Source organism: Urocitellus parryii, chromosome 2 (genome assembly GCF_045843805.1).
Source record: "Urocitellus parryii isolate mUroPar1 chromosome 2, mUroPar1.hap1, whole genome shotgun sequence".
Taxonomy (NCBI): domain Eukaryota; kingdom Metazoa; phylum Chordata; class Mammalia; order Rodentia; family Sciuridae; genus Urocitellus; species Urocitellus parryii.
The window spans coordinates 183667351-183683828 of record NC_135532.1 but is presented as its reverse complement, the minus strand read 5'-3'; the positions used below and the strand labels follow the sequence as shown (position 1 = coordinate 183683828).

The 16478-nt window shown below is 48.0% G+C and overlaps 1 protein-coding gene across 5 annotated transcripts in view; it reads right to left on the bottom strand.

The window, feature by feature from the left end:
* Dgkg (diacylglycerol kinase gamma) overlaps nt 1-16478 on the bottom strand; it is a 153838-nt gene that overhangs the window by 95530 nt on the left and 41830 nt on the right. For 2 of the 5 annotated variants that reach the window (XM_026389347.2, XM_026389348.2), the window contains exons 10-16: nt 16269-16357; nt 13227-13343; nt 12138-12230; nt 10116-10175; nt 7596-7675; nt 6391-6465; nt 3893-3978 (exon numbers count right to left, since the gene is read on the bottom strand). In XM_026389347.2, the coding sequence (XP_026245132.2) occupies nt 3893-3978; nt 6391-6465; nt 7596-7675; nt 10116-10175; nt 12138-12230; nt 13227-13343; nt 16269-16357 (600 nt within the window). The remainder of the gene's footprint in view (nt 1-3892; nt 3979-6390; nt 6466-7595; nt 7676-10115; nt 10176-12137; nt 12231-13226; nt 13344-16268; nt 16358-16478) is intronic. The other 3 variants (XM_026389350.2, XM_026389351.2, XM_026389349.2) reach the window with 2 other exon arrangements.

Genomic DNA, 16478 nt, shown 5'->3' with positions numbered 1-16478 from the left:
CTGCTGTGGTTTGGATCTGGAATGTTCCCCAAAGACGCAGGTGTTAAAGGTTTGTTCCTCAGCACAGCAGTGTTCAGAGGTGGGGCTCCTGGGAAGTGATTGGATTATGGGGGCTCCGCACTCATCAGTTGATGAATTCCTAGCTGATGACGTGAAGCTTTGGGAGGCGGGGCCTGGCTGGAAGAAGTAGATCACTGGGGGCGTGGCCTGGAAGGGTATTTCCTCTCCCCTCCCCCCCTCTTTTTTTTTTTTCTACCAGGGATTTGAACCCAGGGATGCTTAACCACTCAGCCATATTCCCAGCCTTTTAAAAAATATTTTATTAGGGTCTTGCTAAGTTGCTTAGGGCCTCACTAAGTTGCTGGCGCTGGCTTTGAACTTGTGATCCTCCTGCCTCAGCCTCCTGAGTCCCTGGGATCACAGTGTGTGCCACCACTACCAGCTCTAGGAGGATATTTCTTGTTCCAGCCTCTTCGTCTCTCTCTGTCTCTGCTTCCCAGTTGCCAGGAGCTGAGCAGCTCTCCTCTGCCACAGCTTCCGCCATGATGTTCTGCCTCGCCTTAGGCCAGAGCAACAGAGCCCACGGACCACGGCCTGAGACCTCCGAAACTGTGAGCCAAAATAAATCTTTCCTCCTCTAATCTGTTTTCCTCAGATATTTTGTCAGTGATGCGAAACAGACTCTCAGCGATCTCTTCTCTCCATCCCCACGGGAATGTCTGGGTGCAGGGATGATCCCTTCCCACTGATATGCTGCAACAGCCTCCTCCCCGTTCCCTCTGCCTCCAGTTCTACCTCCTAGTGTCTTCTCCATATTTCTGTTGAGGCAGACAACCCTCGGGCTCCGGCCCCATCACCTCAGCTTTCCTTCTATGGCACCAGGCCCCGGCTCTGCCTTCTCCCCAGGCTCATCTTTCTGCATGCCTGACTGCCCACTCCACTGGTCAACCATCCTGAAACAAATCACAGAGCTCTCTGTGGCTCAGCTCAGAAGCCACCTCCGGGAAGCCCTCCCTGGTTCCCCTGGTCTAGACCTGGTGCCACCCCAGACTGTTTTCTTAGCCTCAGGGATGACCTCATCACACTCTCTGGCAATCGTCCACTCATTGGTCCTCTGGATGGACGGCAGCCTCGCCCCCAGGGGAATAGGTCTCACTGGCAGCGGCTTCTCCACGAGTTTATGAAGGCCTACTACGTGCCACATGCTGGGCGAGGCGCTGTGGCTCTGATGGCGGAAAAACCCGGTGCTGGTGCTTACCATACACTCCAGGGTCCTCAAGCACAGAAAGCACAATTTCACATTCATATCAGAAAGGAAAGGAGCTCGATTCTGTAATGAGGCGACTGAGGCTGGCGGGGTGTCAGGGGAGACTAAGATCTGAGGCAGAAGTCCATGGGCAGAGGCTGGGGAGCATTCTAGGCAATGGCCTGTGTGGGGAGGGGACTGGCACGTCCAGAGGTCTGAGAGAAGGGCTGGTGGCTGGAGTCCCAAGGGGGAGGGACAGAGAGTAACAGGAGGCTGGAAGGGTGGGTGGAGGCTGGGCCACCCAGGGCCCTGCAGGTCACCCGAAGGAGGATAGAGGGTAGGTGCTGATGGATTTCACGATGTCCTGAATCCCTGGCTGAAGTGGGAACAGACCAGAGAGGGGACCATGGGAGACCACTGAAGGATGCCTGAACGGGTGTCCAGGGAAGGAGGGAGCACCTGAAGCAGTGAATCCCTTTGCCTTTGATTTTTCTCTTTGGTCTTCTCATCTGTGGAAAATAACCTGACATTTTTCTTTCCCATCTCACATGATCTTTCATTCCTTGTTCCGAACAGCTTCTGGCACCTGTGTTCTCTGCAGATAAATCTTCTACAACTTTTCACCAAAGCCCCGTTTTTCTCCCTCACGACAGAGGGGGGACCGTGCAGGTAGCCCAGTACCACGGCCGCCTGCCTTTTTCATATCAACCGTTCTTCCTGGGCCCCCAGAGAACTCCTCCCTCCTCCCACAAACAACTCCAGAGCCCGAGGTGACAGCAGAGCGTGGGTGGCTGCTCCGCAGGGCTGTGTCCATGGAAACCACTGTGCTGGTGGGGGAGCAGCAGGAGGCAGGTGTGCCTTGGCACCCTCCCTGGGAGGCCTGTGACAACTCCTGGAGCCTCTGCGCCCCTGCACAGCTCAGCACCTGGTCCTGGCTGTCCTTGATTCCTTTCACCCCTCACATCCAGTTTGCCTGCAAATCCTGTTGCTTCTATTTTCCAAAGACTCTGGTCACTTCTCACTGTCTCCTCTTTCCACTGTGGCCAGTCCTGGTCACATCTCACTTGGATCACTGCAGTACTGTCCTAAGTAGTCTTCCTGCTTGTTCCTCCTTTACTCAAAACTACCTGATGTCTTGGGACTCCCCTAGTATAAAAGCCATGTTCCAAGTGTTATGTCCTACGTGTCATCGTGACGTGGTCCCTCCTGACTTCTGCGTCACATTCTGCAATGCTCTCTGTATGTTCTCTGTTCTGGTTTGCCTTCAAGAGCTCAGCCTGCTCCTATCTCAGGGCCTTTGCACCTGCTGTTCCTTATACCTGGATTGTTCTTTCCTAAGGCATCTGTGAGGCTCACCCTTCTCCAGGTGTCCCTACAAACAAGTTCTCCTCTACAAGGTCTTCCCTGACATCTCAGCCTTAGATTGCAACTCCACCTAACCTGTGTGCTTCCGTTGCTCCTTCCTGGTTATATTTTTCTCATCTTCTGATATTCTCTATATTTCACATATTTCTGTGTTGCCTGGTTCTGGCCTCTGGAAGGTGGGCTCCAGCAGGGCAGGATGCTCACCTGTTTGTTCAGGTGGCACTTCCACATCCTCCAGGAGGGCCTGGCACATAGAGGCATGCAGGAGGCATTTGTGGAAGGACTGATGGGAAACATGAAGCAGGCCGGGGCTCCTGGCTCTGGGCCTCCCTGACTCTGACGACTGCGCTCCCCAGCACTTCCTCTGGTGGCTTTCCTGTCCTTATGTTCCACATTGCAGTGTTTCTCTGGGTCCTTTGGGGTCAGATCTTGGCTATGCCCCATTGCAGAATTTCACAGCCAGTTTTCATCACTTCTTGTGGGTGCTGTCTCCACTGATCCAGGCGTGGCTGAGCCACAACCTTGGCCTCCAGATTCTCAGCCTGGGCCTCTCCAATGTCCTGTTGGTCTAGGCATACAGGACACAGCCCAGCATGACCTTTCTTTGCTTGCATGGAGCCACATCTGGGTCCAGATGTGCTTTCTGGACCCAGGCTCCAGATGTTCATCTCCTGATGGTTTCCCCTGGGTATGCAGCTATGCTTAGTGCTCTGGTTTCTACTGTCCACCAGGCATCGGCCTTGAGTCCCAATCCCCCTCTTCCTTCCCCTCAAAATCTGGCCTGTGATACTCCTCAACCCTGGCCATGACATGTTTTTGAGGAAAGGCCTGAAACTGAACTGTTATCTTCATGTCTTTGGGAGTACTCTTATTATTTTAATTTCTTTTTTTTTAATCCAAAGTAGATATTTAGTTAAGCATCAGTTCAAGGGTAAATATAAGGATGAACAAAGTATGGCTACATTTCTCTCTTCTTGTTATTGCCTTCTGCTAACTTTATATATTTACTTATTTTGGGTACCTGGGATGGAACTCCAGGGCACTCAACCACTGAGCCACATCCTCAGCCCTATTTTGTATTTTATTTAGAGACAGGATCTCACTGAGTTGCCTAGGGCCTCACTGTTGCTGAGATTGGCCTTGAACTCACGATCCTCCTGCCTCAGTCTCCCCAGCCACTGGGATTACAGGCGTGTGCTACCACGCCCAGCCACCTTCTGCTAACTTTAAATATACTCACTATAAATAACCAGCAAAGGCCCTCCTCCAACCCATTCTTACCAATGCAATCCAAGATCCAGCCAACTGTCCCATCTCCTCCACAGGCCAGAACACGGAAGTCTGGAGTATCACGGAAGAAGTTCAAGCTGGGAAATAGAAGAAAGTCCATGTTAGTCTTGTCACTAAGCTTGACTTTTTGAGTTAGAGTCTCTCTGTTCCCCAGGAGTATGTTAAGATCTCGATTCTTTTTTGGAGTTGAAAGGGTCACTCAATGTTCTGAAACTAGAAATTATTATGCATTGCCACTGAGTATGTAGAAAAATCCCAGAGAGCTATCCTTGTATAAGGAGAATCTGACTCAACATTCAACATAAATAGAAAGCAGTTTTCTAGAAATTCTCTGTGATTTGGGCAGAGAAACCTACAGTTTGCACAATACAAATACCCCCCAATATTTTGACTCCTTTTGAATTCTCCTGCTTGTTATGTCCTTGCAACCTCCCCTTTAAGGGAGATGCCCTGAATTGGCTGAATTCATTTTGCAGTTTTATGGGTCCAGAGCTAATTGGAGAAATCACCCCATTTTTCCCAGAAGTTTTAACTCTAATTTAGAGCAGGCTTCTCAACCAGGGGTCCATCACTCTCCAAGGGGACTATGGATAGAATTCAGAAGGTCATGAACTTGAAGAAGAATATCTTACATTCATGTCTTCCCTAACCTCTCATTGAAATTTAGTATTTCCTTAAATTATGACTGTAGGCAACAATACCTGTGACTTTGGCAGCAATCAAAATCACAGATATTTTTACAGTGTGGCACATATCTCAACCTATCATGTATGTTCATTGCTGCTTTGAATTTGTAATAGTTATTTGACCTGGATATGGATGCTCTGTTTAATGTGTTGATAAAGCATATGTAGACCCATATCACTAATTTATTTTTTTAGTGTATCGATACATATTTTTCAACATAGTTATCTTCTCCAGTAATCTTATATTATTTCATCTTGTGTATTAGGAAATAATATTCCAAGGAGGGATCCATAGTCTTTACTAGACTGGCAAAGGGGTGATGGCATAACATGGTTAAGAAATCCTGTTTTAGAACAGAAGTGACCTGTGAACACCTTGGGTGAGACTCAGAATCTAAGGTTATACTTCTTCTCTGCCCATCCTGGTGTTCTGAGAAGACCCCTGGGGCTCTCTGAGTCATGGATGCCTGTGTAGGTAAATTAACATTTCTTCTTTTCCATCTCTCTTGAAGAACTCTGCTTTCTTACAAGAAGTGAATTCTGAATGGAGGCTCCCTTCAGCTAGATGGCCTGTCTGATTACAGATGGATACACACATCAGAGACACTGGGGACTCACCAGCACTGGGAGTAGGCCCCTGACCTGTTACCCATGGTAAAACAGTTGAATATCAAAAAGGTTAAGCCAGAAGACTGCATTCCAGTATTGAAATACCCAAGAGGAGGGTGGGCTGGTGAAGGCACTTGTGGGCTGCAGCTATCCAACAAAAATGGGCAATTATGGCAACCAAGGCAGAAACCTCAGCAGCAGTCTAGATGGATTCTGCTTTCAAATTAGTTTTATAGTTAAATTGTGGTAGGAGTACTGAATCTGCTTGCACATTTCTAATTTTAACCTGATTTTGTCCTGCCAGTGCTATAAATAAAAGCTTTGTGTCAGACAATCAAAGACAGGGACGGATTCTATTTTTTGGTCTTTTCTCCAGCGAGCCCCTTTGAGGGGTCTCCTGGAATTCAGAACTGCAGGTTAAGATGTGGGAAAACCCAGCTAGTTGTGCACAGCTCGAGGCCGAGACTGGCCAGCAGGTGGCGCTAGAGCATCGATTCTGACTGGGAAGAGCCCAGTCTTTCTGTGCCTTCCATGGGGCCCTCCAATTACAGGGTCTGGAAATTCCTCATGGTAGCTGCTGCAGTGGGCCCAGCTCCTCCTATCAGAACTTCAGTCAAAATATAAAGCACTTCCTTTTCTCCAACCTTCTGCTAAAGAGCAAGGAAACAGCAAGAGGAGTAGCAGGAGAAGGGCCACAGGGAGTGTAACCACCTCAAAAATGGATCATCCAGAAAAACAATGATTTCCTCATATAACCAAGTGTCTTGATCCTCAAATGCCCCGATAGTGGAACAGAGGGTGGACCTCTGAGTAGCCATATAGATTTCCAAAATGCTAGTGATAAGAACACTTTCTCCTACCTGGGGTTGACTAGGAAGACGCCAGCTAGCACTGCTTTACCATCAAGTTAAAATATTTCCCCAGTCGCCTTCCTAGCAATCAAAGGAATGGTATATGCAATTTCCCCGTCTTATAGACCAACTCCTTTCTTTTGGGGACAAGGTAGGAAGCCACTTCTCAGAGTTAGCCATAAGGGGTGATTCTGAAAACATCCAGAAGAGTGTGATGTGAGAAAGATAAAAGGTATCCAATGGTCTTTTCAGGGATGAAACACATTAAAAAGGTGACAAAAGAAGATATCTTCTGCAGAGGTTAGAAGAGAGGGATGAGAAATAAAGAGTATTGTCTCCATACCCTGGAGTAGGTCCCCCATTGTCCAGGTTGAAAACTTGTTTGGGGTTGAGCAGGTAGTGGAATTTCCGAAGAATTCTATGGGGGAGAAAAAGAGAGAGAGGAAAAAAAAAATTTAGAGGGTAGGGGAAGAAAATGTCATTGCAAAAAGTCACATTAGGGTGACTCCCTTTCTCCTTGTCTCCCTCCACTCTTGGGATTCACCAAGACCAGCAGTGGGTGGGTGCCTGGGGTGGGGATGATCTTATACTTAAAAGGCAAAAGAAAAAGACATCAGTAGTCAGATTGAGCATCCTTTTAAATGTGAGATGGGAGAAGAGTGCCCGCAGACCTGGTATATCCCAGGTCTATCTGGCATCACCACATCCTCACCCCCTGGTCTAAGGCTGCCCCTACATCTAAGATTTCAACTCCCACCCCAGGAGCCTCACCCCTTCTTTGCAGAGAATAGGGCAGAGAAACCCAGAGTTTCTTCCCCAAGGAGACTTTCTCCCAAATGTTCTGTGTGGCTCAGGCAGTGTGATGTCTGGAGGTATCAAAGGACCCCCCTAGGGAAAGGCCCCTGCAGCCCCCAATCAGGAGCAAATGCAGGAGGAGCTGGGCTTGGACACCTGAAGGGCAGCGACCACATCTGGGCCTGATCTCAGGGCTCTAGTTGGAGACTAATCAGGTCCCTTGGACCAGAACAAGGGTCCTCGTAGTTCTTGTTTAGCTCTACTTATTCTTATTTCATAACATGGATTCCACGTCACTGTCATCTGCTCATCACCCTGGAACTGAACAGCCTCCAAGGCAGAAGTGGCTCTCTCTTCCCACTCTGCTTAGCAATCCCCAGTTTCCAGAAAAGGGGGCATTTTCTTCACTCATGAGGTGGGTGCTCTGCATTCTCGGGGATGAGAACAGGTCAGGTGAGTCCTGCTGTCTCTTTAACCAAGAAAAGACATGTGAGACTCGGAAGGAAGAGGCTTCTCAGGATTCAGTCTGAACTCTGCAGTGGCTCATGAGAGAGACCCTGCGTTTAGCACTGGGCTATCCTAATTCTTAAAATAACCTAGGAGAGGAGATATTGTTATCTTCCTAAGGCCCGGGGGCCAGGAGATGAAGGCCTAGTGGTGGTGCTGGGATTTGAGCCATGGTCTCCATTCTGCTGTGGAGGGGAGGAAGGGGCTTGTCTTAGCCATTCCACTTTGAAAGAGAAGAGAACATACCTTTCTCCTTGTCTCCCTCCACTCTTGGGATTCACCAAGACCAGCAGTGGGTGGGTGCCCGGGGTGGGGATGATCTTATACTTAAAAGGCAAAAGAAAAAGAAATTAGGTCTGCTTTTCCAGTGATCGGGGGAGACAAGAGCTTGACGCTTAGACAGCTTCGGAAAGGTGGATAGGAAGCAGGCCCAGGCATGGAGGAGACGTGATCGGGGAGGCAGGTCTTTGTCCACTGGCTGAGTTTTCTAAGGGGCCAAGCGGCTACGTGTTTCCAGCTCAAGTGGCCTTTCAGGGGTGCTAATGGCAATGAGGGTTTGAGATTGGGATCAGAGATGGGGCAATGGCACAGTAGCTTCAAGTCATTCAACAACGGTGTGGCATTGTGCCCACATCACAAGATTAAATTCTGTGAGGGACACAACTGAACGCAATCCTAGAACGTGTGGCCATCTGGTCACACACATAAATAAAATAACACTCATGGAGTGAAAAAAAAAATCACTTCCACTCTGGCACCTTCTAGATCCGCATTTCCAGACCCAATTTTCCTCTTGAGCTGGTCCTGCATTTCTGACTCCCTGGAGCTGCCTTCAAATTTCCCATCACTACCAGGTCAACATGCCCCAACCTGACTTATCTTCTTTTCCCATCAAACTGATCTTCTCCTGGTTCTGTGCTCCTGATAAAGGTTCTGTTATTTATCCAGCGTTTCAGGGAAGATCCTAATCTGCCAAGTCTTCCCCTGGAATGTCCTTTCATCTCTAGCAGCTGTCACAGAACCCATGCTGCTTGGGTGTTTTCCATCCCAGGGAAGTCCTGTATGTTGCCCCCTTCCCAGAACACCATGTCAGGCACACCACTCCTGGGCAAACACCTTTAGTGACACCTCACTGCCCAGGGGATAACATCTGTATCTCTGAACCTGGCATCAAGGCCTTCTGGATCTCGCCCCATTCCACTGCTGTGGTCTCATTTCTTCTAGTTCCAGCCCAAACCTGCTTGCACCCTTCAGGGAGTGTCTTCTAAATTGTCTCCCATGCATCTGATCACCATTCTCTTCCTGTTCTCTACCCTGAAATGCTCATTTCCTTCTTTGTGACTTCTTAAAAAAAAAAAAAATCCAAATGACTTTTCATCCTTAGGACCCAACTTCAGAGCCATCTCCTCTATGAAATTCCCCTCAATCATGGCAACTGAAGCTTTTACATTTAAAACATGTCATATCTTTTGGAGTTTATTTTGTTGTTTATTTGTCTTTGTCTTTTACTGTCTTAGGTAAATGTCTCAAGGCATTACCTTGAGGTATCTCTGAACCTGGCATCAAGGATGGATTTTCAATGCTTCAGGAGCCGGGCAGGGTGTGTGTATAACCCTCTTCCCAAGGGCCCCTGGCACCAGACACAGCAGCAGGCAATCAATAAACACTTGTGGATTCAGCCGAATGACATTCTGACTCAGAGGCAGCTCTGCTCCATGTTCTACATCTAACGCCTGCTCTCTCTGATCTTAAACTAAAAAGCCAGCAAACACAGCGTGCCATGTGGTTTGAAGAGAACAGTAGCACTGTTTGTGATTTTTAATAATTCTCTTATCTGCTCAAGGACTTGTGACACCCAGAATCATCTTGGAGCCTGAGGAATAAGCCCTTAACTTCTGGAAGTTTTAAAAGCATTCAGCAATCTATACAGCAAGGGTCCTGCCTGATCAGAACTGATGCAGGACAAGCAGAAGAATCCATGTCTAACAACTGTTATACCTGCATGCTTGTGTGTGTGTGTGTGTGTGTTCCACTTGACTTGCTGCCCTTCTGGGTGTCTAGGGCTTTCTCATCTAATAAGGTTCCTCCATTGTTTCATCTTAATTTTTAAAACAAACGAATCTGCACACTCTCATTCAATCTCGAAGCACCTCCAGGAGGTGAGGAGTGCAAGGATTTCCACGCCCCTTTTCAAACAAGGAGACTTAGGTCCAGGGTGGAAGAGGAGGCCCTAACTTTCCTATTTCCTTTTCTGGTTCTTTGTACCTCTTCAGGATGCCTTGCTTGCATTCCTTTTGTGGAAGGCAGAAAGAAAAGGTGTTCACTGGTGAGTCTGAGTAAAAACGAATTCTTAAACATACATTGAAGGATTAAGAACTTTTGGATTTGGTGAGCTACGTTTTGACACTTGTGTTCTGGAGACAGATTGGCAATCTTGGAAAACCTATTGTCTACTTCTAGGCCACACTTTTGTTATGGTTTAGGAGGTCTGCATACTGAAGGCTTATGTAATTTGCTCCTACAGAGGTGATCAAGCCAATCAGACCAGCGATGGGATCAGCCAACCTCCCTTCTCACCACTTGCCTACAGTGTGGTGGTCAAAGGTAACTCCAGAGGCCCGGAATAAAGTGTCCTCCTGCGTGACAGAATTGATCAGATGAGAAAGCAAATGTTGAGTACATTTCCTTAGAACCCAAACCCCGGCCTCCCGGCCATTGTCTTGGACCCATTTGGAATAAGCAACTGGACTGCAATCCGTGAGATACCTGCATTACAAGCTCGCCCTTGGCTGCCATACTGCCATCAGACTTTCCACCTTGTCTGTCCTGTGAGGAGAGAGGAAAGACAAGCATCTATTGAAAGAAAAATAAAAACCTAATATAAGGGAAGAGATCTGGTGAAAACAAATGGCTATCAGCTCTGGAGGCTGAGGTAGGAGGATGGCAAGTTCAAAGCCAGCCTCAGCAACTTAGTGAGGCCCTATGCAACTCAACGAGACCCTGTCTATACATAAAATACAAATAAATAAATAAATAAAGCACTGGGGCTTTGACTCAGTGGTTGTGCACCCCTGGGTTCAATCCCTGGTACCATAAAAAACAAATAAAAAACCCAACAACAACAAATGACTAGTATCAGCAAAGCCAGGTCAGTGTGAGTAGTTTTTCAATGTGGGACTTTGGATTTCAAGAAGGGAACGCAAACCTATGAGTTTCTCTGGGACTCTCCAGGACCCTGTCAATACTTGATCTGACTTTAACCTTGAGACACAGGCAAGGGACACAGGAGGAGACGTTACTAAAATTGGCAGAAATCTAATTTGTGGATGGAGAAGCTTGGACTATAAAAAGCAAGGTCTCACACTAAGCTTCTCTGCTTAGCATTATCTAATGATACAGCATTCAGTCATGGTTCTTGGTTTTGTATTTTCAGTATTTATTATTTTATTGAGGTTTACTTAGCTTACAGCAAAATGCTCAATTTGAAATTGGACAGTTTGATGAATTTTTGCATATGTATGAGCCCTTAGAACTGCCGCCCCTCCAAGCATTGCCCTGTGTGACTCCAAGATCACATTGGTTTTGCTTGGCTTTTGGATTTTATAGAGAGGGAATCAGAGAGAGTGCCTTTGTTTTTTTGAGTCTAGTTCTTTAATTCAGCATTATATCTTTAAAATACTGTTTTTGCATGGGAGCACAATTTGTTCTTTCCCACTGCAATGTGGTATTCCATTACATGAATACCATATGCCTATGGGTCTCAAATTATTTGTCTATCCTCCTGTTAATTGTCATTTAGATTTCTTCTAGTTTTGACTGCTATGAATAAAGTTGCCACAAACATTCTCATACATGTCTTACACACATGGAGTAAATGCTTGTACTTCTCAGAAAGATCCAAGAAGATGAATTGTTGGGTTATGGAGTTTGTATGTTTGATACTGCCAAATGATGTTCAAAAGGAAAATTTGTAGATTTTTAGTGAAAAAAAAACTGGTTAGGTCAAGGGCAAGAAGTGAGGAATCTGTGGAATGTGGCAACAATTTTAAGATGAGAAAGGAGTTAAATTGGTGCTTGTTTGAAAGAGGAATCTTGTTGGCCTGATGGTGTGCACTCCAGTACTCCCAGCAACTCAGTAGGGCTGGGGCAGGAGGATCACAAGTTCTTTCCCACTGCAATGTGGTATTCCATTACATGAATACCATATGCCTATGGGAAATAAAAAATAAAAAGGGCTAGGGATGTAGCTCAGTGATAGAATGCTCCTGGGTTCAATCCCCAGTAAAAAAAAAAAAAAGAAAAAAAAAAGAAAGAAAAAGAAAGAGAAGAGAGAAGAGTCTTCAATACAGGAGACCTAAAGTGTTTCAGGTGAGTATTAAAGGAGTTTAACTTTGCTTCTTTCTTTCTTTTCTCTGGAGTGCTAACACACTCCAGTGGAAGGCATCAAGGTAGGGGTGATCCATGTTTGGACATAGCAGAGAGGTTCCGTAGGGGTAAAAGAGGAGAGAGACCTCACCCTGCTTTAGCTGTACTCTGCTCACAAGGTGCAAAGGGTGAACGGGCTTCCTCCATGGTCCATCTGGACCCGGCAGTTGGAACCAGTTGCATCTGAGGAGTTTTCTCTCACAATCTGGCTGGCACAGCACTGACCCTTTCAAATGCACACTGAAAACACCAACCCTAAGAGTGGCTGGGGAAGCTCTCTGGGGGGCAGGAAGGTCTGAGTGCTGCCTACATCTGAACCACGAACTCAGAGAAGCAGAGCTCTGGCTGGGCAGGAGGACTTACCCTGGTGACAGGACATATCGAGGTGGGCAGCAAAATATGGTCTCTGAGTTCCCCACCATCACACAACGTCGATAATTCACATTTGCGGTGAAACTGGAGGACAAGAGGGAGAGAAGAGTGAGAATGAGTGAAGGTGATCGAGGAACCAGCAGCTCGGAGGGTGCAGAGGTTTGCTGGGAGGCAAGCTGTCTAATGCCCCCTGAACCGTGAGCATGGCTGGCTCTGGAAGGATCGCTGAGAGTGTATATAGGTGTGTTGAGGGGTGCCAGGTCTGCCACGGGCAGAGAGAGGAGACCAAGAGCGGCCCACCCGTGGCTACTGGAGCAAAACGGTTATGAGCGGGCCTTTGCCCTGCTCTCCCTGTTGATTCCAGAGCCCTCCTTGGATTTCTGCTCCCCAGGCTTAAAGACTCTGGAAGGGAGATCCCAGTGAGCAAACTTGTGAGTAAACCCTGCAACTCAACCTCTGCATTCTGAGTTCTGCAGTCTGGTTTGGAGACACCTCCTCTTGGAGGTTGAAACCTGATCAGGGGACAAGACATGGCTCTGAGTTGGATGTGGCAGGCAGGTGGGGCAGCTCAGTGGCTTCTAGAGGGGCTCCAGAAGGGCTGTGGACTCTATCTTATGCTGTGGTTAGTGGCGGCAGGCGGAGGCCCCTGGACCAGGCAGTGAGGTTGCTGCAAGGAAAGTGTCTGAGGGGAAGGTGCCCCTTCCTCTGGTGCCTCAAGGGGCAGGCACTCTAGTGGCTAATTCCTCTCCCACTCTGTTAGTGCCCTGGCCTCACATAGGTGAGGGAAGTGCGTGGTCTAGCCTATTGTTCCCAGCTACCTGGGCAGGCAGGCAATGGGCTGGGCAGCTTCTTAAGCAGTCCTTACTCCAGTGATTCTGGGGGTGTCCCCTCTCTCTGGGCAGCTTGGTAATTGGTGGGAGCACCATTAGACTGAGGGCATGAAACAGAGGCTCTGGGGCCTTCCTAGCTTTATTAGCCTAACTCAGTTGTTCTCTGGTGGGATGTTCACTGCTCCCAGGCTGCAGCTTGAGCTAAAAAATCACACGGAAAAGAAGCAGGGCCACCTGGGCACCAACCCACCGTCATCCGGCACCACACGCAGTGCCGCGCGGTGACACTCTGGTAGCACTTGATACTTTTGTGGCACCGGTCACACTTGACGGAGGAGTTCCCTTCCACCCACGCGTGCTGCATCACCTGTGGGAGGGAAGCGAAGGATACCAGGGAAGGCAGCAGAACCATGACCCTGGACCGGGGCTGCCGGAGGGTGTGGGAGGAGTCCAGGAGGGGGGAAGGCTCTTTCCTATTTAGATGTTCATAGGATGCTGGCTCCCTCTCTGCCTGACCACCATTGTGCTAATCAAAGTAGATGAAAAATCACTGCGTCTGAGTTTTGAATTGCTCATTTGCCCTGGCAAGCAGCCAGAGTGAGCGGCATCTCATCTGGAAGTCCATCTGTCTGTCTTGCAGAATTCCTCGCAGAGTGATGTGCTCACATGGACCCTTTTCTGGAAGGCAGCACAGAGCAGGGAACATGGGAGGGCCTGGGCTGCAGACAAAACTGGTTGGAGTCACTGATTTTGAACTTCACAGCAGGGTGATTGTTGACCAGTTCCTAGACCTTTCTGAGTCTCAGGTCCTTCATCTGTACAAATTGGTATGATACGTCCCACTCCTGAGGTTGTTGGGAGGATACAATAAGAAAACACACTCAGAAGGGCCTCCCTACAACAGTCCCCATCTTTTGAACTTGCCCACTGTTGGATAACTAACTCCCTCCCCACTGCTCAGTCTGAGCTGCTCATCAGAACCATTTAGGAATTTTCTAGAAGTCATAGTGCCCACCCCACATTCTGAATGAATTAGTCTCTTATCATTAATATTTTCTAAAGTGTTCTGAGTGGTCATAACATGCGGCCATGGTTGAAATGAACTCTAGATGAAGCTTAGACAAAAAGTCCAAGGAAACTAGTGAGGGTCCTAGTTTCACACCGTTTCCTGGAGAGCTAGCTGTACTCTGCTTCCTGCCCAGGAAGTGTACCCAGGGGAGGTTAGCAGCTTGGGAAGCAGTAGAGAATGTCTGTAGGTGAATGTGCATGTATAAGTACTGCTAAAATAATGGCCGGCCCCTGACCTCCATCCAAGAGCCAGAATTACCAGCTGGTTCTGCTTGCAATGCCACAGGACTTCTCAGATTTCCATCAAGCTACCCTGAGCTGCAGAAGGAAGAGGATATGAACCTTGGGGGAAGGTAGGGGTGCAGCATTGAGAGCCCAACTTCAAGCACCGTATTAAAAATACATGAAAATGTACGAGACTATCCCATGTTTGTAATAAATAAGAATAAATGTTTTAAATTACTTAGCAATTAAATTGCTTGATGGCTCCCACTCTGGAATGTTTTTTGGTAAAGATCACAGTTCCAAAAGTTGTGTCACACTCAGTTTGTAGCTTCTCACCTTCTGCCATATTGATTGTTGATAGAGCTAGGTTGGTTAATGGATGTGTCATCTATATGATCACATTGAATTTGCTCTTAGATCATTGTTATTTCTATTTTGCAGAGAGAAAAAGGCAAGGCTTCAGGGAGGTTAAGTGACTGGCCTTAGGTGCCAAGGCTGGTAAGTGGCCAAGCAGGGACCCACAGACAGGTCTCTGACTCCAAGTCCAGGGCTGTCTCCCCAGAGCCACATTGCCTTCTCCAGCCTCTCTGGGATCTGAAGAGATGGTGAGGGACTCAGGGTGTCCCTGCAGGCTCAGAAAATTGTGAATGTGCCCTGTTGGCTTCTCAGTGACCTCACTCTATTCTGAGTGGCAGGCAGCCAGAGTGCAGGCACAGGGCCTAAGCCCAGGAGGCACGCCAAGTGCCCCGGTGGAAAGCATGGGCATGGAAAGAGGTGTACATGGGGTGGTGTGGAGGGAGTAGACAAGAGGCCATGCGGTGTCCATGAGGCATGCAGAGGAGTCCCCGGAGGTGCCCTTCTCTCTCAGGAGTACTTCCGTGGGAGGGGTGGGTACCACTCCCACCTGCTAAACATCTCCCAACTCAGCTTCCTCAATAGAATCTTCCTTTTGCAGCAATGCAGAGTGCCCTGCCCTTAATTTTAAGGACACTCAATTTCCAGACTCAGCAAATGGCACCACTCAATGGCCAAGAAAGAAACCTGGGAGCCCTACCTCTTCCCCTCTTTCATTCTCTCATCACATCACCAAGTCCTGGTTACCTCCAAATTACCTCTCCCTCGGTCTCTCCTCCTTAGTCAATGGAACAGTCAATACTCAATGATCTGCATGGCCCCAGGGATGTCAGCACAGACCTGGCCTCAGCCACGCAGACCCCACCCAGAGTGGCCCTCAATGCTACACTGACTTTTGCTTTAATTATGCCAAGAATCCCCACCCCCATTTCTTTCTTACACCCTGCTCAGAACAATTTACCTGACTTGCAAATTCAATCACTCCTTGATTGAAGCTCTTTGAGGACCCTGTGGCTGCACAGAAAACTCCTTTCCAATTCCTGAGCTGACCTTACAAGACCACTTCCAGGAGGAGTCTCTTTCTGAATAACATCTCCTGTCACTTCCCTTTAAGCACCCTCTGTTCCAGCCCCACCAAACTTAAGTACAGATTCCAGAATAAGTCATGTCCTGGGTCTTTACACACTCTTTCTGCCTGGACTGCTTTTACTCTTCAATACCTTTTGAAGTCCTCCTGGTAATAGCTTTAGGGCACAACTCAAATGCCACCTCCTTTGTGAAACTTTCCCTAGCTCCTCATCTGTGCCTCAATCGTATGTTCCACAGAGCCTTATCATGATGGCACACCTCACTACTGTGCACTTGCTGACATGTCTGTCCTTCCCTGTACACTGGGCAGTGCTTGAGCAGTCTGGGGACTTCCTCTTATAATCTGCATGCCCCCTAGCACAGTGCCAGGCAAGTGGTGGGCACCGGGGAGATGCTGAATGGATTGATGGATGAATGGGATGATTTAAGGGTGATCCTCAAAGCAGAGAAGGGATGGGAGAAAGCTCCCAAAGCCCCTCCTGCCCAGGACTCTGTGTGATGGACATGTTGCTCCAGATGCAGCATGCAGTAGAACAAGGCACCAGGTGTCACCAACCTCGCCGCTCCTTTTGGCTTTTGAGCACGTTTTGACACACCCAGGAATGTTTTTGGATACACAGCGCTCATGGACAGTGTATTTACAATCTACAAAGAAAAAAAATAATAAGAAAGATATTTGAGTGACTATCTAAGGAAGAGCCATCCCCCAACCTCCCAGCCAAGGCCTCTATCTCCTGTTGGATCTCCTCCTGTATCTCCTCCTGTG